Genomic DNA, 20,428 nt, shown 5'->3' with positions numbered 1-20,428 from the left:
AGTTTAGAATTTTTAATGAAAAACAACAGCACTTAAAGCATTTTCCCTCTTCTAAGTGCTTTATAAACCTATTTTAAAAAATGATTATTGCTTTACAATAATCAGGCTTCACCACAGTCTTGGGAGGTCAGTATTATTATCTTTATTTTGCAGATAATGAAAGTGAGACAGAGAGCTTAAGTGACTTTCTCAAAGCCCCAGAAAGAGTGAATGGCAGAATTAGACTTAAAGATCTTACTCACTCACTCTACAAAACCCAGAATATCATTGCAGCACTAAGATTTAATACATTTTAAGGAAATGTTTTAGAAGACAACTTTAGAATCTATGTACTTGGTCTGAGCTCTTGACTTACTATATGTCTTTGGTGAAGTTACTGAATTTGACTTTTATGTCTTGGTACTAGTAAGATATGCAAATATAGCTGTGACGCTGGCAGGCCTGATGCCAGCTCTTGCCAAGACTGCAGGCATTAGCTAAGAACTAACAAACTCATAGCTGGAGACCCAGACCAGTTCACCTTACATTAGTTTTGCTCAAAATAGGTATTAGCCTTATAAGAATGTATTTAATGTCTAGACTCTATGAAATGCTTGCAAGTTGCTCCATGCATTAATCTAATTTGTAACGTCTGTATTCCATGCTATAAGAAAATATGTAAGTTTTGCTTTATAACTTTGAAAATGTTTGCTCTGAACTTGTGAACCTAGGCACAGGAATGTGTCCTCCTCCAATCCAGAAGGACTAACAAAATCACATAGGCCATCAAGGAACATTGCAATACAAAGAACTGGTTAATGGCCCTATCACACCTGGGAAATGTTACGTGCAAGGAAGCTTGTCCTGTGGACTTGGAAGCTGAATGAAGGAAACAAAACAAAGACACAGGGAAATTTTCTCTCTCTCTCTTTTTGGCTGTTTGAGCCCTGTGACAAGGCCAGAGATACCAAACTGCAGCCGGAAAGACACTTTGAATTGATGGATCACAACAACTCTGTCACCCTTAGGATATATATGATAACTCATTTGTGTGTATATGTTTGCTTGCTTTAATCTGTAAATAACTCTTATTTCTTTTTCCTAGTCAATAAAACTAGATAGTTTATTACAGGATTGGCTACAGGCATTTTAAATTTGTTTAGTGTAAAATCTAGGGTACCAGTTGATCTGGGGTAAGTGTCTGGTATCCTGTGACTGGAAGCAACTTCACCATTGTGTGATTTTAGAATAAATAACCATTTATCATGAAGTCCGGTTTGTCCTGGTGTTAAGATAGACTGTAGAGTCTAAGGGGACTGTCTATGACTTCATGGTAGGACGGTTATAGTGATTTGGGAGTTCACATTTGTTACTGGCTTGGTGAAATCTAATTACAGAACACACCACCAGTTTGGGGTGTCTGCCCTGTTTCTGACAGTCTGCCCTGAGGTAGGCACTCACGGTTGTGAGCCACTCCAGACAGCATAACAACAGCATCTCTCTTGGACCAGGGTCGAGTTTTATATCAGCTAAGCAAGTTTGGGAAACTAAATTATAAGAACTGAGGCGGAGCATAATCTAGCGTAATCGGTTGAGGCATACAACTTAGTATTTGGGGTTCTATTCCTCGTTCTAACACTAACCCAACGTGTGACCTTGGGGAAGGGAATCAGTTTCTCCATGTGCAAATTGGGATAAAACAGTTTCTCCAATTTAAAAAAAGAATAAAATTTACATCCAATAGAACAGAGGGAATTTCATGATGCTTTTGACAATTCTTAATGCTATTATTTATATTCTGTCACTGATAATTTATATTCTCAGTCACTGATAATTCAATTAAAAGTCAACTACTTTTATGTTTCCTTATCTTTACATGTTCCCTCTACATATAGCTCTTGTCATGGGAGGCGAGTTATATACCCACGTGGTGCCCGGGCATCAGCAATATTCAGAGCCCAGGGCCCAGCTCCATCAATGTTTGGGGCCGGGTCTCCCCCCTGGCCCCACCTGCCACCCCCGTGCCTCCCCTGGCCCCCCGTTGCTGGCCCCCGAGGGAGCAGAATGTCCCTGCCTCTTCCATGCAGCTCCATGCTGCCTCCCTGCAGCAACTGCTGCCGCAGGGTCCTAGTGCCCCCCTCCCAACTCACTGCCAGGGCAGACTGACTCTGAGCCTGCCCTTCCACCTCAGACCCTTCCCTTTTCCGGCGGGACCCTCCACCATCACAGCCCCCCCCACCCGCAGTCACCACTCCTGCCCCATGCTGGGCAAGGAGGCAGCCCCATCTCCCACCCCCAGTGAGGCTACAGTCAAGGGCAACAGCAGGGGAGGAGGCGCACGCAGCACCCCACGGCACCCACCATGGGGGAGCCGAGGGAGATTTCTGGACCTGAGAAGGGCCCTAGGAGCACATGCAGTGACAGTGGTGGGGGTGAGTGTGCTGCTGGGGGGGCGGGAAAGGGGGAGCTTCTCCCTCAGAGCTTGCTGCTGCCAGCAGGGAAAGGACTGGGGGGAGTCCTTTCTGGCCCCTCTCCTGGAGCAGCCTGCCTACACCCCAAACTCATCCCCAGCCCTGCCCCACCCCAGAGCCCACACCCCTAGTCAGAGCTTTTACCCCCACTGCACCCTCAACCCTCTACCCTAGCCCTGAGCCCCTCCCACACCCCAAACTTCCCATCCCTAGTCCCAGCCAGAGCCCTCATCCCCCCCACACTCCAACCCTCTGCCCCAGCCCTCAGCCCCCTCCAACACCACAAACCCCTCATCTCCAGCCCCAGCCAGAGCCCTCCCCCTGCACCCTAACCGTCTGCCCCAACCCTCAGCCCCTCCCACACCCCAAACCTCCCATCCCCAGTCCCAGCCAGAGCCCTCATCCCCCCCACACCCCAACCCTCTGCCCCAGCCCTCAGCCCCCTCCAACACCACAAACCCCTCATCTCCAGCCCCAGCCAGAGCCCTCCCCCAGCACCCTAACCGTCTGCCCCAACCCTGAGCCCCCTCCTGCATCATGAACCCCTCATCCCCAGCCCCACCACACACCCCAACCCTCTGCTATAGCCCTGAGCCTCCTCCCACACCCCAAACCTCTCATCCCCAGCCCCACCCCAATCCCCCCACCCCCAAACTCCCTCCCAGTGCCTGCACCCCTTCCGCCACACCCCTCCCATCCCCAAACTCCCTCCCAGCACCTGCACCCCAGACTTCCTCCCCCACCCAAACTCCCTCCCAGAGCCTTGGGCAGGTGGGGGATGAAGTTTTTTTGGGGGCGTGGAGTTTGGGCAGGTTCTGGGCACCACCAACATTTCTACAAACCTGCCACCCATGCTCTTGCTCTCACCAGCACTACTCTGCCCTAGCCATTAGCATGGCTCTTGCTTGTGATCATATCCACTGTGTCCCCTCCACCATAAAACCAAAGCTAAAACCCTGCACCATCACTGCTTTACTTTGACTCTTCGGGTTTGTGACTCACTCTGTTGACAGGACCTATATAATACTCTAAGGCCTGGTCTACACTAGGACTTTAAATCGAATTTAGCAGCGTTAATTCGAATTAACCGCTCAACCGTCCACACCAGGAAGCCGTTTAATTCGACCTAGAGGGCTCTTTAGTTCGAATTCGGTACTCCACCCCGACAAGGGGAGTAGCGCTAAATTCGACATGGCTATCTCGAATTAGGCTATGTGTGGATGCAAATCGAACTTAGTAGCTCCGGGAGCTATCCCACAGTGCACCACTCTGTTGACGCTCTGGACAGCAGTCCAAGCTTGGATTCTCTGACCAGCCACACAGGAAACGACCCGGGAAAATTTGAATTCCTTTTCCTGTCTGGGCACTTTGAATCTGATGTCCTGGTTGGACATCGGGGCGAGCTCAGCAGCACCTGCAACGATGCAGAGCTCTCCAGCAGAGGAGTCCATGCAATCCCAGAATAGAAAGAGGTCCCCAGCATGGACAGACCGGGAAGTCCTGGATCTGATCGCTGTGTGGGGCGATGAGTCTGTGCTTTCGGAGCTGCGCTCCAACAAACGGAATGCAAAGACCTACGAGAAGGTCTCCAAAGCCATGGCACTCAGAGGATACAGCCGGGATACAACGCAGTGCCGCGTGAAAATCAAGGACCTGAGACACGGCTACCAAAAAGTCAGAGCGGCAAACGGACGCTCCGGAGCCCAGCCCCAGACATGCCGCTTCTACGAGGCACTGCATGCCATTCTAGGTGGGTCTGCCACCACTGCCCCACCAGTGACCGTGGACTCTGAGGATGGCATAGTGTTGACGGGCAGTTTCTCGGCGATGTTCGCCGATGGGGAAGATGAGGAAGGGTTTGTGGAGGACGACGCAGGCGACAGCGCTTACAATACCGCTTTCCCCGACAGCCAGGATCTCTTCATCACCCTCACAGAGATCCCCTACCAACCCTCCCCGGCCGTTAACCTGGACTCAGAATCAGGGGAAGGATCAGTCGGTAAGTGCTATAAACATGGAAACATTTATTTTTAAAAAAACAGGAATAAAAACTATATAAAAACTATATAAAAACTTTTCCATATAAAACTATATAAAAAGAAGGTCCACACATATAGGGATGGAACAGAAATCCTCTTGGGACACTTCCACGAAGCTCTCGTAGAGGAGCTCGAAAAGTCTCCGCAGGAGGTTCCTGGGGAGAGGTGCCTTATTTGGTGCTCCGTGGAAGCACACTCTTCCGCGCCAGGCCATCCTAACGTACAGCGGAATCATTGCCTCGACCAGCATGGCAGCATACGGTCCTGGTCTGTGCAGGGATTCTCGCAGCATCCTCTCTCTCTCTCTCCGAGTGACCCGCCTCAGGGTAATCTCGTTCGGCGACTGCTGCATCTAATTAGGGCAATTAGTGTACTGTTACTATTGTGAATGCTTGACTTTTACTTTGCATAGCAATGACCTTCGTTTAACAGCCACGTGTTGGAGGCCGCAGAGGAAAAGCATACAGTGATCTTTCCCGGGCACAGCCGCGAGGGGCTGGAACAGGGTCACACTTTATGCTTTCCAAATTGCCTTCAGCGGGAGGGCACAGCTATCCATTAACTGTTAAGCAGCCTATAGTGTAGTGCTTACCAGGCCTGGCTGCTACACAGATTCAGCTGTACCGCCCCGCTTGTCCGATCTCCTGTGCAAGACCGCAGCCAATGAAAGCGTATTCCGAAATCTCGAACTTGTCCTGAGAGCTCGTGAGACTAGGTGCCCTGTATGGTCTTGTTCACAGAAACTGAGTAGACTGTGTTCAGTGTTCGCAAACATGTATCTTTTCAAGGAAATCACTTCCTTTTTCCCATCACACAGCTGCAGCTCTTTCACGAACTGCCCCGGCATCCCCCTCACAGAGGCTGGCGCAGATTAGGCGGCGAAAGAAAAAGACTAGGGACGACATGTTCTTGGAACTGATGGCCTGCTCCAGAGCCGAGGCGGCCGAGCAGAGACAGTGGAGGGAGACCCTATGTCAGCACCAGCGCTCACACAGCGAACGGGAGGACAGGTGGCGGCAGGAAGACCAGCAGGTGACTCAAACGCTGCTTGGGCTAATGAGGGAGCAAACGGACATGCTCCGGCGCCTTGTAGATGTTCTGCAGGACCGCAGGCAGGAGCAGAGAGCCCCCCTGAACTGTATCTGCAACCGCCCTCCCCCGCCACAAAGTCCTGTCCCCCCCTCACCCAAAATCACAAGAAGGAGGGGCGCTAGGGGCCGTGAAAACTGTCAGTCCACCCCAGCAGAGCGCTCATGTACCAAACAGCTCTCATGCCATAAATTTTGAGAAGTGCTTCCCTTCCTGGATCACCCAGTCCCAAATCCAAGTTTCATCCCCCCACTGTGTAGTTGAGTATTAAGAGTAGTTTGTTGTTATTCACTGTTTCCGTCACATTTTCCTTGTCAGAAGACTTTGTGTGAAGGGGGGGAGGGGTTTTTTAATTGCATAGGATAGCCTCCATTACCAGGGTACAGACTTGGGGGCAGGATCAACAGCAGGACACACACAGACTGCAGTCACTAGGCACCAGGGTCAGTCTGTGAGGTGTATACTGCCCCGGGTCAGTCTGTGAGGTGTATGCTGCCCCAGGGTCCTAGCGCCTGCCATCCACAAATGGCAAGGCAGGCTGCCCTTACCATGCCCTTCCACCCTAGCCACGAGCCTCTCCGATGCCCTGAGCCCCAGCAAGAGCCCTCATCCACGGACACATACTCACCCTTCCCACACACCCCTCACCCCTTCCTACGCCCCAACCCCCAGCCCAGAGCTTGCATCCAAACTCCGCCCCAAAGACGGCACCCCTCACCCCTTCCTGCAAACCCACCCCTTCCTGCACACCCACCTGTAACCGTCCTCCACCCAGAGACCGCTGTAGGAGCAGGAGCCTGTCATTCCTCTAGTGTAGAAGCGGTCTGTACATCAGTGCACACCGTACCCACCACAGTCTGCGTCCATGTTTCAACCCTTGAACAGGAATTCATAATTAAAGAAAACTTTGTTAATAATCAGTGTTCCATTAAATTTATTTTAAAACGTGTGTTGGAAGGGGGGGAACCTGGAGAACGGGGTATGTAACCGCAGATCGAAGTCAACAGTCACTGAAACAGGCTCAGGTTCAGCTTCTCTGTAAATCAAGTGGACAGTCATAGGTTACCCTGCTCTCCGAGGAACCTAGCTTTCAAAGCCTCCCGGATGCAGAGCGCTTCCCGCTGGGATCTTCTATTGGCACGGCTGTCTGGCTGAGCGTAATCAGCAGCCAGGCGATTTGCCTCAACCTCCCATCCCGCCATAAAGGTCTCCCCCTTGCTCTCACAGAGATTGTGGAGCACACAGCAAGCAGCAATAACAACGGGGATATTTTTTTCGCTGAGGTCCGAGCGAGTGAGTAAGCTCCGCCATCTCCCCTTGAGACGTCCGAAAGCACACTCCACCACCATTCTGCACTTGCTCAGCCGGTAGTTGAAGAGCTCCTTCTCACTGTCCAAGGCGCCTGTATAGGGCTTCATGAGCCAGGGCATTAGCGGGTAGGCTGGATCCCCGAGGATCACTGTAGGCATCTGCACATCCCCAACCGTTATTTTGTGGTCCGGGAAGAAACTACCTGCCTGGAGGCGTTTAAACAGACCAGAGTTCCTGAACACACGCGCGTCATGAACCTTGCCCGGCCACCCGACGTAGATGTTGGTAAAACGTCCCCTATGGTCCACCAGTGCTTGCAGCACCATAGAAAAGTAGCCCTTTCGGTTAATGTACTGGCTGGCCTGGTGGGCTGGTCCCAGGATAGGGATGTGAGTCCCATCTATAGCCCCACCGCAGTTTGGGAATCCCATCGCGCCGAAGCCATCTCTGACGACCTGGACGTTTCCTAGAGTCACTACCTTTGAGAGCAGTTGCTCAATGATTGCGTGGGCTACTTGAATCACAGCAAGCCCTACGGTAGATTTGCCCACGCCAAAGTGGTTCGCTACTGACCGGTAGCTGTCTGGCGTTGCAAGTTTCCAGAGGGCTATGGCCACTCGCTTCTGCACAGTCAGGGCTGCTCGCATCCGGGTGTCCTGGCGCTTCAGGGCAGGGGACAGCAAGTCACAGAGTTCAAGGAAAGTGCCCTTACGCATCCTGAAGTTTCGCAGCCACTGTGATTCATCCCAGACCTGCAGCACTATGCGGTCCCACCAGTCCGTGCTTGTTTCCCGGGCCCAGAATCGCCGTTCCACACCATGAACTTGACCCATTGCCACCATGATCTCCACTGCGTGGCGTACCTTTCTTTGTGAGAGGTCTGCGCCACTCTGTGACTTCCTGTCCTCACTGCGCGGCCGGAGCCTCCTCGCCCGATTTCTCAGCAGCTGACTGTGGAAGAGGTGGACGATAAGGTGCGAGGAGTTGACAACGGCCATAAGTGCAGCGATGATCGCAGCGGGCTCCATGCTCGCAGTGCTGTGGCGTCCGCGCTGTAACCGACCAGAGAAGGGCGCGAACAGATTTCTCGCCGGCGCTTTCAGGGAGGGAGGGCGTGATTGACGGTTCAATGATGACAGTTACCCAAAACCACCCTCGACACTTTTTTTCCCCCAGCAGGCATTGGGGGCTCTACCCAGCATTCCAATGGGCAGCGGGGACTGCGGGAACTGTGGGATAGCTTCCCACAGTGCACCGCTTCCAAAGTCGACGCTGGCCCCGTTACTGTGGACTCAGACAGTCGAATTAGTGTACTTAGTGTGGATACACAAATTCGACTTCATAAGGTCGATTCCACAAATTCGAGTTAAGTAGATTCGAAATAGTCTTGTAGTGTAGACGTACCCTAAGATAGACAGACTTAACTCTTTGGGACAGGGATTCTTTATCTTTTACCTACCGCACAGTGCCAATCACATTGCTGTTGCTTAACACATAGTAAACACTAATGTGAATGACGATAATAATTAAATCAAAGGTAAAAATAAAGTTATAAAGATTTCAAAAGTTCTTCAGAAGGAGATACACTTTTCTAGAGAATTCAAGGTGTTCAGAGAATGGAAGTGGTACTTCTGCCTGGCAATAAATGCAATCTTGTAAAATGTACAAGGGCTTGATCTTGCAATACTCCCAATAGTATTTGCTGGATCCGATCCCTGCCAGGCAAGTCTTTTCAAGATGTTAACCTGCAATACTTATTATATATGTTGTGGTAGCACCTAGGAACTCTAGTCATGGACCAGGACCCCACTGTGTTAGGTGCTGTACAAACACAGAAGAATGAGATGGGCACTGTCCCAAGTTGTTCACAGTCCCATTAAATAGGCCAGTGGCAGACACCACCAATTTGAATGACTAAATGTATTCTCTCTACACCCATGCAAATCATACATCATTTGAAAGCTTATTATATCTACTTTAAAATAAGGGACAATGTGGAGCTGTCAAGTGGTGCCATTACCTTAAAAACGGGGATAAACAATGACACTATTAACACATTAAAATGACTACTTTGAAAAATTTGCATTCATTTGTTATTTTAATGACCCTATGTGTTATTTCAAAACATGAAATTGAATTTCTTTGTGACCGCCATGCATCACAACAAACTCTAATAATAAATGTGTACAGATATTATTGAAATGTAACAGCACCAGTGACATTTCTAGTCAACATTATCATCATCTTGTTCATCATTATGATCTCTGTCGAGAGTTACCGCAGTCTTCATTGCCTTGGATGCACACTGCGTGCAGGGAAGATTGTTCCAACTACAGACACAGTTTATTGTGTTGTGACACCTACTGTATAGGCACAAATATGATCTTGTAGAAGTTAAGGGCCCTTAAGGAACACAGGAAGTAGTTCATCATCCACATTTTGCCATCCATAATGTAATGGTGATACCTATGTGCAAAGGCATTCAAATCTTTGCTTGTCATGATGCTCTTTTGACATGTTCTTCAACTGTCCTCACATGGGGGGAGTTTGGCCAGTCACTTGTCCCTTTTGATGGCTAGACTGAGACGCAAGCAATTCCGGCCTCTGTAGGTCTCCTTTTCTTTCTCACTCTTGTCATACAGCATGGCTACCAACTTCCTTGCTGCAGAAATTGCAGTTTGTCCATCACTCTCTCCCAATCTGGCAAGATCTCTGACCGGGTAAGCTCCTGTTGCTTTGATAACATTAAACACACATTCCCTCCCCCTCCTTCCAATATCAAAAAGGGATGATACAGTCACATCCTGTTAATGTGTGTACAGCAGGAAGTGTGTTGCAGAAGTCATGAGCGAGTACATCACAAATTGCACACATAGATATAAAGTGACCCTTGTCAGTTGTGCTGGTAATGGTGCCTGTTTCAATCCACATGTTACCAATGTGTTCCATTTTTGGAAAGTAGTGAACAGCAAGGATCACAATATCTTATCAGGTGACCTAATTACTATGGTTTCTTTGACACCAAAAGACCCAAAAGCCAGGCTGCACATACAGCATTCAGAAGCATCCTTGTATCCACTTCCTCCTGAGTACTATGCAAGTCTTGGGCTTCTTCAGCACTTCTATTGGTGATGGACTTTCCTACTTCCCCACTGGAAAAGCCTCCAGCAAGGCATGTTTGTGTTGGGTGTGCTCCTACACTCTCAGGTGCATTTTGAATGATATATTCACAGAGGAATTTTACTAGTGACTGCTTGTTGGATGCCACATTTAGAAACTTTTCCCATGGAGACACAGGGCATCCACCAATCATCTAATGTTTCTTGCATCCAACCTTATATCCTGTCCGTCATTGTCTTTCTGCAGTTTTCACAGAGTTACTATTGTCATATCTGTCAAAGACTTCACTTACAGAATTAGCTTTGTCAGATCCTTTCAGGACCTGCCCCTAGTACATCGGAGGTGTGGAATTTGTCTCCAGCCATCATTTGTATGACAGCCATGGCATCTCTGATGTACACTGTGTGAGGGGGAAGGGTCCCAGAGCCTGGGCTCCAGCTGGAGCCCAAACGTCTACATCACAATTAAACGGCCCTGTAGCCCAAGACCATTGAGCCAGAGTCAGCAGACATGTGCCAGCAGCAAGTGTTTAATTGCAGTGTAGACATACCCATGGGTGTGTGTAAGGGTGGAGGGGTTTTACTGTCCTTTATGCTGCTACGTGGCTGTGCATCCTGGACTACAATCTGGCTGTGAGAATTTATAAGTACTAAAGTTCTGGAAAGTAAAATATTAAGTGATAAATTAGAGAAGATTTTATTCTACATAACAAAAATCAGTATTCCCTTGTGCCACGCACAGACAAAACCCCTATGCATCTCATATTTACAAAGTCAAGGGGCATTGCTGCAAATATTTTTCATAACCTAGAGACAAGAGCAATCACAGCTAAAACTAGACTCACTTTCCTACATCATTCCCAACAAAGTGCTTTGGAGTAAGTATGGGCACTGTTCCATGTTGGCACTGTATCAGACTTACAGTGCAGAATAATTATTCCCTTGCTGTGTGTGTGCTTAAGGTGAATTTAGTGCTCACAAACAGCTCCAGATTAATGAAATCATTGTCTGCAGAGAGGCTGTATGATGAAAATTGTAAGTACAAGCTTTTTGTGATGTGGACTCCTGCCCATGAAGAACTGGACTCAAGAGGGTCCATCTCATTACACCCAGGCTACTATGGGTATGTCTACACGTCAGTAAAAGACCTAGTGCGGACCTGGGTCAGCTGACTCAGGCTCACGTGGCTCAGGCTGCAGGGCTATAAAGCTGCAGTGTAGACGTTCAGACTTGGGCTGAGCCCAGGTTGTGAGACCCTGCGGGGGGAGTCGCAAAGCCAGAGTTCCAGCTCAAACCTGAATATTTACACTGCAATTTCATAGCCAGCAGCCTGAATCCTAACAGTCCAAGTCAGCTGACCTGGGCCAGCCATGGCTGTGATGTGAGTCTTTTATCGCAGTGTAGATGTACCCTGTGTGGCTAGTAGGTGCTATCTACCCGGGATGCGGTAGAACTGGGAAGTCATTCCCCGTAGTCCATTGTAAATTTCGTGAGCTAGCTGATGCCTAATTTTTAAATGTTATGGGCCTTATCCTATGACATTGAAGCCAATGACTCCAATAGGAACAGGATCAGGCTCTAAGAGCCCAGTTCAATAAAAGAATATGGCTATCTTCCATGCTGCAGCAGCCTGCAGAAAAAACCATAAGCCTAGAAATGAGGACTTCCATGATATGCACTTGTTTCCACAGTGGTAAGCTCTACTGTTTATTGAATCTGGCACTAGGTTTTAGAAAGTCTTTCTTGAAAAATAAAAGTGACACCCAAGACAAATATAACTTCCTATTTTATTTAAAATATAGTAATTTATAAATTGGTTTTGTTTATTTAAATTTCCAGTTTTCTAGCCCAGGATATGGGCCTGCAGCCCTTTAACCCATTGGTATATTCACATGAAGAGCTGCAGGACTGGAGCTAAGTGGGAAAAGAGATGTGTTAATTTTACACTAGGCCAAAACTCTACAAAACTAAAATGAAATCCAAACGGATTATCTAAAGGATGATGTTTCCTCTTAATATTTGTCTAAAGAAGGGATTACAAGCCAATAAATATATTTCTGTAATGTACAGCTGGCAAAAGGTATTAAACAATTCTTAAAAAACAACAACAACAAAAACAAAACAAAACAAAAAAAACCCCAGGTAGTAAATGGAGTTTTAAAACCTACAGAGCAAAAATAACTTTTTTGGTATCTCCTATTTCTTAAGTTTGCTCTGAAATGCTGAAAGGAAAATCTGGACAAAGACTAATGACAGGTGTCCTTTCATATTAAAATAATATATGGAGCAACAGTGAGTGAGAGGAATGCAAAGTTTGAAAAAGCACAGACTAAACAAAACACCCATGTATTCACTAGCCCTCTCTCTACTTGGCTGGCATTTCAAACTAGCTGAAAAGGAACAACTTCTGTCACAGGAAATACTGGCGGTTTCTCGGGTACACAAATGCATAGCTGAAAAGTTTAGTGTCTCCACATGACACTGTGAAGAGACCAACACTGAAAATGGCCTTCATTATGTCTAAGGCTATAGGTATTTACTTTCACATCTGAGGGATGCTATTGATCAATGACATGCCCTTACCCGCATCCTCCCAAGTTCAGACACCTATCTGACCTTATTGCTCATTGCTATTATATTAATAAAAAATTAAAAAATAAAAAGTCTGTAAAGTTAAATATTAACCAGTGTAAACTGAAAATTGCCCCACCAAAGAACTATAAAATTTACCTGAAAAGCCAGCAAAAATGATGAGCACAGTGTCTCTGACCCAGTGACTTCTTGATAACAACTGGCAGAGGGCACAGAGGGTGCATAGGATTTTACAGGGGTCCCCTGCGTCAGATATATGTATAATAATTCATGAAAAGGTGGCATGTGAGATCTCTGCCTGGAGCCAGTAGCCTACTGCTCATCACAGTCATTGTGAAAGGTATGTACTGATAATATTTCATATTTATTTGTCTATACTGAAAATTATGGTCTTAAGGCAGGTAACCAGGAGGTGACATACCTTGGACAGGTTCCTTTCAAGCAGGGGGTAACAGACACTTATCTACCTCTCTGGACATTGTCTATTATGCTCCCCACAATGTAGGCTTATTTGCATACTGAGCCAGCTGCTGATTAAAAGACTGAAATCTACAAGAAAGAAGTACTCAGGAAAAAAAGAACCAGCAGGGGGATGTCTTGCTTATGAATAAGGACAATGGATTGTTCTGATATATCTGGCGATGCAAAGACACTCAGGATCTTTCATCAAGGAGGCGAGCGGACATGAATGTCTCATGAATGAATCACAGCCAAGCCTGGCTGTAAACTGTTGGAAGAACTTTGGATAAGCAGAGCTCTATACAATAGGAAAGCAGCTAGTTAAGTAAGTCTAGGTTCTAGAATCTGTGTTATGATTTTATTTTATATGTAACCATTTGTTTTCAATACTTCTACTTGCTCTCACTTGTCTCTCTAAACTTGGTTAAATAAACTTTTACTTGCTTCATTATAAACATATCTAAGTGCCGTGTGTCAAGCAGAATGGTGATCTGAGGTGAAACTGGTAAGCTGAGTGTACTGCTTCTTTGTAAGCAGCAAAGCTGTGTCCAGAAGACTTGAGGCTGGACACTCCAGGTCAACAGTCAGAGGGCTCAGGGTCTGGAGAGTGCCTATTGCTAATCTGTATAGAGAGAATGGGGCCTGCACAGGCCTAGAGCGGAGTGCTCGTGTTGCCCGGGACCGGTGGAGTCAGGGAGCTGACCCACAAGCAGAAACAGACAGGCCTTCCTTGCGCTAAGGGCCAGTGGTAGTGAGGTGCCTCATAGGGTGACCAGGTGTCTGGTTTTCGGGATGGTTTGCAGCATCTGCAGGTTGCAGCATCCGGCGGATTGCAGCTCCCACAGGCCACGGTTCACCGTCCCAGGCCAATGGGGGCTGCGGGAAGCGGCGCGGGCTGAGGGATGTGCTGGCCGCCACTTTCTACAACCCCCATTGGCCTGGGACAGTGAACCGCGGCCAGTGGGAGCTGCAGTTGGCTGAACCTGCAGGTGCTGCAGGTAAACAAACCGTCCTAGCCCACCAGTGGCTTTCCCTGATGGGCTGTGTGCCAAAGGTTGCCCATCCCTGAGCTAGATTATAGTTAGAGCTGTTTTGAGAAAATGTGAAGATGGATGATACGCTCTGAACATTTTTGCAATATTTTCTTGCTTTTCTCTGAAATTTCAAAATTTCCATCCTTCTACAGAACATACTCACACGAAAGTGAAACATTTTGCACAATTCCCCCCTCACACACAATTTTTTTGATCAAAAATTTGTAACATTTGACATTTGCGCCCAGTTCTAGTTACAGAGAAAAACTAGGGCTGACTGAAAAATGAAGCAAAATTTTCCTGAAATGTTGATGGAAAATTTCATCAACATTTCTAATTTTGAAATGTCTAACCAACTCTGTGGAAGACTTTGAAGAACTAAAGTAAACTTAATTCTGTAGGACCTATTAAAACATTTTTAAAATTCCCCATACCAAGTTACTTTATAACTCCAGATATTTGCCTCTTTAGGAGGTTCTAATAAAATACCACTGCCATCACTACCCAGTTAAGCAACCTCCACAACTTTATGCGATTAAATTCCACAGTGGGTATGAATGATGACACTCAGTTATTGCACGGATTAGGACCATACAAGTACGTAGGCAGAATGCAATGAATGCATACTTTAGGTATGAATACAGTAGAGTGCTTTCACCCTTCTGATCTATAAAGATTACTCATTTGAAGAGTCACATATTAGCAGTTTACTGTGAGTTCAGTGAGACAGAAACTAGCCTGAGAAAACACAGGTCATCTGATTTCTCATAGTTTCTTCTTCTTCTTAAGGGAGATGATAAATCTGAGCACATGCTGACTGTAAGCCCCTCAGGTTCCCATCACACCTGATATTTTCCAACCTTTTTAGATGATTTGGCAAAATAACAACAAAAACCTGATACTGAAAAGATAAAATTGATAGCTGGTACTTGTGACTTATGAACTGTTCTAATTTAATAGCGAGATCTGTTTGAATGTTTTCTGGTTTTCTAATTGCAGAAACAATTTGTTATTCAAGCTCACCACCTAGTGGATTCAATAGCCACAAATGAGAGTTCATTGTTTACACTAGCATTTGAAGTAAAATTGGTGAACAGTACTTGCTACTGATAGTATCTTCAAGTATCCAGGTCACACAGGGAAAAGATGATATGATATTACTGTCTACAGTTCTTTTTTAAAAATTAAATTTAAAAGAACTATTGTTTAATGTCAACATTTCTTAATAAAAATATTTTTAAAAGTTTACTATATCAAAATGATTGTGTATCTATTTCATTTGCTGTAAATATACATCAAGTGTACTAGTAAATATTAAGGAGCTTTCACACCAGTTCTGCTCAGCTAAATTATTTGCAGCAAGATCAAATGGTGCAACAGCATACTCCATGAAAAATTAAAATTATGCAATGCCAAGTTTCTGTGATCTTTTGTCAGAAAGAACTTGCTCACCCTTGTGTGCCTGGCTGTCATAATTCATTTATACCTGTCCAATACTGCACACTAATTACTATGGGTCATACATAAATAATTGACTCAGCTTGCCTGAGGCAAAGGTAAAGACTCAGATAAACATGCAAGGTGAGATTAATACCTACTGTAAATTCACAGTCAATGCTGTATTTAAGGAAGACTGTGAGCTTCTCACAGAGACCAGAAAGGTGTTTTGTAAACATGTTCAGTTTTAACAACACATTACAGAATTTCTTATCTGATCAGCTAGTTGCCTAAATTTGACACTCACCTTCTTTCTGTTTAATTTTTATTGTGTAAATAGAAGCAGAGATGGAAGCATGACAGTATAAAGCAGTCAAATTGTGTACATGTGTGAGCTTTTTTGTGGTACTTTTCTTTGAGATATTTTCAGAAGGAACAAACCAACAAAAAAGATCACTACAAGATACCCAAAGCAGTTGTCATTTGATATAGGTACAAAGACTCCATTACTCCCTAAACGCTCCTGAAAAATAATTCTAGACACTAATGCCATTTTCAAACTTGGGGGCCTAACTTTTTTTTCCAGGATAAACTTTTCCAACACATACAAATGCTGAGGGCTGGTCCACACTAAGAAGCGGGGTCAAACTAGGGTACGCAAATTCAGCTACGTGAATAGCGTAGCTGAATTCGAAGTACCCTAGTTCGAACTACTCACCCGTCCAGACGCCGCGGAATCAAAGTCCGTGGCTCCAAGGTCGACTCCGCCACCGCCTTTTGCAGTGGTGGAGTACCGGAGTCGACCGCGGCGCTTCCGGAGTTCGAACTATCGCGTCCAGATTAGATGCGATAGTTCGAACTCCGAGAAGTCGAACTCACCGCGTCGACCTGGCTCGTAAGTGTAGACTAGCCCTAAGATAGCTCGTGCCAGATACAGCAAGTCTAAATTCACACAAAAGTGTGAGGCAGTGTCATCTTATCATTAGATCATAACTTCCCGTTTCCCAACTAGCTGCATCTGTCACAAGATGAACTGAAAGAAATATAAGTACTGAAAGTGGGCGTGGTCTAGTCCTCTGACCATGGGACTGTGAACTGTGCCTAAGTTCTAACTAAGAAGTTGTATTTACTGCTAATTTAAGTAGTTATACTAACTTTGTAATGTTTATGCTTTCAGTTAGAGCATAAGAATTGTCTTGTGGCGAAGAGACCTAGAAGCTATGGTCCTAGTCCTGGGTTCTGCAACAGACTTCTTGTGTCTCAGTTCCCCATCTGTAAAACTGGGATAGGACTATTACTTTGCTAAGTCCTATGGGTGTGGTGAGAGCATATTCATTAATATATGGGAGATACTTAGATATCACGATGATGGGCAGCATATAAGACCCTAGAAACATTGAGAGATTAAACAGAAAAGAGCAGTCGCTTTGGCAGTCAACTTCCTTTTAATGCTTAGATCTGAAGTTATAAGACACTAGAAATGTTGCTGAAAAAATTATATCCCGAGTTCTTTAGTATCACAACACTCAGCTTTGACACTGACTACCTCCATGGCCTTTCCAAAGTCATTTAATTATTATTGTTATTATATTATGTTTTATCTGTATTAAAATAGTGCCTACAACCCTCGACTGACATTGATGCCTCACGGTACAAACACAGAATAAGAGACACTCCCTACTCCCAAGAGCCTATAATCTGAAGAGACAAAAAAACCCCAAAGGGCTGAAGGGAAACAAAGGCAGAGGTGCTTGCCCACTGGAGAGCTGGGAACAGAAACCAGGTCTCTTGACTCCTATTCAACAGTCGACACTTCCCCTCTGTTTCTGTCTCTGGCCACTTGAACAACCTGTTTCTGAGTGTACTAGTCTGTAAAATTATAACATTCACTTACTTCAACCTAGTACATTCACTTACTGGTACTGTATCTCCCCTCACAATGCTGTCATGAGGAACAGTTGCTCTCTGTAAAGAGTTTTGAGGATATAAAATGCTGTATAACTACTAAGCATTATTATTATATTCTCAGCAAAGTACCTGTGTGTGTCCGCCGGTGAGCCTTCAGATGAGAACTTTTTGTGTATACTTTGTTGCATCCTTCAAAATCACACCTATGGATGCGCCGCTTCCTGGAGTCTGGGGACTCAGACCTTCTCTGGCGCCTTGTGCTCTCAATACTGAATGGTGAAATTGAACTGCAAAATATAACAGAAGCAAAAAATTAAGACAAAGGAATATTGTGCAACTTGCACACAAACTTATGAAATCACGGAATACAATAGTTTGGTATTCAACTTGGTGTGTTACTGACATGTAATTACAGGTCATAGAAAAGGAAACCAAATTCATTTATAAAAAGAAACCAGCAAGAATATTTTGGACCTTAAGGAAACTAAAGTACTAAAATAGGAATTGTTGTGATCTGTAGTCACTCTCCACCAGAGAACCGTTAACACTACTTTTGAAAATCTTGTTACAATATACAGAACAAGTATAATTTTTATTTCGACAGTTGTGGTGATACTAGCACTTCCGAAACAAAGCATTTTTAGGGGGTTTAGAGATTTGGCTGTAAACAGTCTGGGTTAAAACTATGCATAAAAGTTTTCAGTTCATGATCATGCTTTTATGGCTGCCCCAAACTGGGATTTTACCAGTTTTAAAGCCATAGAGGCCTGAACTATAGAGTTCTTTTTGTGTAAATATTATTTTTAAGCATTATCATAATTTAGAGTTTCCCAGTGTGTATGTGACCTGTAGCCATAGAGAGAGTTTGTGAAAATGGACAAAGTCCTTGAAATCAAAACCAAGTAACTAGAAAACAATTCCTAGGAGAATACCGTTCATCAGTTACTAGATTATGTGACATGAAAAGAAACAAATCTAGCTGACAAGCAAATGGTTTAGGAATTGCATTTTGGTATCTGCAGCAGATTAGAGAGTTGGGCTATGTGATTCATGGAGATAAATCATACTACTCCAGAAACTATTTAAAAAAAATTCCGACCAGCGAAGATAAAAGCTGAATGTGTAAAAAACAAAAACAAACCCAATCAAACACAAACTCCTAAATCCTAAACATTGTACGTACAGAAGATACTCTGAGCAAAAGCCACAAGACCAGAAAATCTTGATCTTGAATGAAGCATTCAAGTTGCAGATAGTACAGCTTGTTTAAATGTCTGGTCGATGGAAGGAAGATCAAGCCCATTATACAGCTGTGATGTCTAACAGTGAGAAAAATGAGTGGCAAGCATAATCAGCAGGTACCATTAAGTTATTTGTTACGTCACGTGCAGACCAGTGACCTCACTGCTACAAGCTGCCCTGCGTTTATAGCAAAATTCATATAGTGGAGAAAGAAAGTGAAACAGTATTGCAACTGTGGCAGAGGACCTGATCCTGGTACCTCACTGAAATACTCAGTAGCTTTAATGGGCTAAGAATCAGGCCCACACATCCAAAGCTAGAAACAGCAGTTGAGAAGTGATGCAGTCACGGTGCCTTGCCTTTTTGTGTTAGTACGGAATCACACATAAATAATAAATATTGTCAGCCTGTTGAGCACACTGAGGTGGGGGTGTCAAAATAATGCTAAGCATGAATCACAAGTATCAATCCAAACCATTCTATTTATTTCAGCAACATGGACTAAATAATCCACTAACCAACCCAAAAGCCATATAATACAGCTATGAACTAACCTCCCAATGGGAGGTGACCTTCCTCTGTCCTTCACTTACTTGGTGGTATAAGTTATTGCAATTCATATACAGGCAGATCCTGCAGTGCTATGGCAGGAATTGGCTCAATTTACTATAAGAAGAACCTCAGAGTAATGACCATTGTTCACCATAAGACCCAAAATATGGAGGTACCAAAGTAACAGTCGAAGACAGCATACAGTCACATTACTGAGGCTCCTCTGATAGAAGCCATTCCTGTATTAATCTTAAATTCAGCTGTAAATGTGCTTTGAATCAGACTCTTAGAGGTGAATGGACAACACAACATTCTGTTTACTTGAGCAAGTTGTTTACAACATCCCACTAACCAGCAAATGAAGAAATTACAAAGTAACCTACTCAAAACCTCTTTTTAGGGCCATAAAGGTCTCACAGCCTGGCTCTGCTCAGCTCTGATGCTCCAGGGAAAGCATAGTTTAGGGGTAACACATCATCTAAGGAAGCCCTGTTGGAGAAGGAAGCCAACTGGGTATTCATGTAAGAGATATTTTTATTCTATAGAACAGATTCAATTTTTTTTAAAACTAAGATTTTATAGTCACGTAAAATGACTTTTTTTCTGACGTTTGAGAACTGTGCCATATTCTAAAAATGTGCCAGTCGTGACTCCCTTCCCCAAAACAGACGCATCAGTACAACAGTTTGCTTGGTAGCTGTGATGGCTTAGAATGGGGAGTATGTGTGAACCAGGAAGGGGTTAAACCCCTTTCCCAGGCAACAAGGAGAAAAGTGATCCTTACCTGAGCTGCCAGACCTGGAGATTAAAACTGGTAGCTGTGACTTGTTAGGCTGCTAGAAGGCACAGCTGTGAGTGTGTCACTCCAGGTCTGGCAGCTCAGTCAGTCTTTAAGTGTCATCTTCCTCCTTTCTACCCAGTGAAGGGATTTAATACCTTCCTTTTTCACACCAGGATGGGCACATACAACCCACCACAGATGGATTCGGGAGGAGCCCAGCCGAGCCAACTTGGGCAGTGAGACTGCCCAGTGTGAACCCAACAGAGTTACTCCATATTCAATCCTGTTTAAGAGCAGAGTTTGGCTCTTAATGTCAATTTGACACTTGCTTAATTTTAATTAATTATATTAACAGCTGTGTAACTTGTGTAAAAGTTATCACAGGGAAGAGCTGCTCTTCTCAGATAAGCAGCAA

The 20,428-nt window shown here is 45.1% G+C and overlaps 1 protein-coding gene across 3 annotated transcripts in view; it reads right to left on the bottom strand.

Moving 5' to 3' along the window:
• KLF12 (Kruppel like factor 12) overlaps window positions 1–20,428 on the bottom strand; it is a 422,474-nt gene that overhangs the window by 71,337 nt on the left and 330,709 nt on the right. For all 3 annotated transcript variants that reach the window (XM_045011495.1, XM_045011488.1, XR_006578411.1), the window contains exon 7: window positions 17,568–17,725. In XM_045011495.1, the coding sequence (XP_044867430.1) occupies window positions 17,568–17,725 (158 nt within the window). The remainder of the gene's footprint in view (window positions 1–17,567; window positions 17,726–20,428) is intronic.

This window comes from Mauremys mutica, chromosome 1 (assembly GCF_020497125.1).
Source record: "Mauremys mutica isolate MM-2020 ecotype Southern chromosome 1, ASM2049712v1, whole genome shotgun sequence".
Taxonomy (NCBI): Eukaryota; Metazoa; Chordata; order Testudines; family Geoemydidae; genus Mauremys; species Mauremys mutica.
Note: the sequence above shows the minus strand (reverse complement) of the source record. Positions and strands in the feature narration are given on the sequence as shown.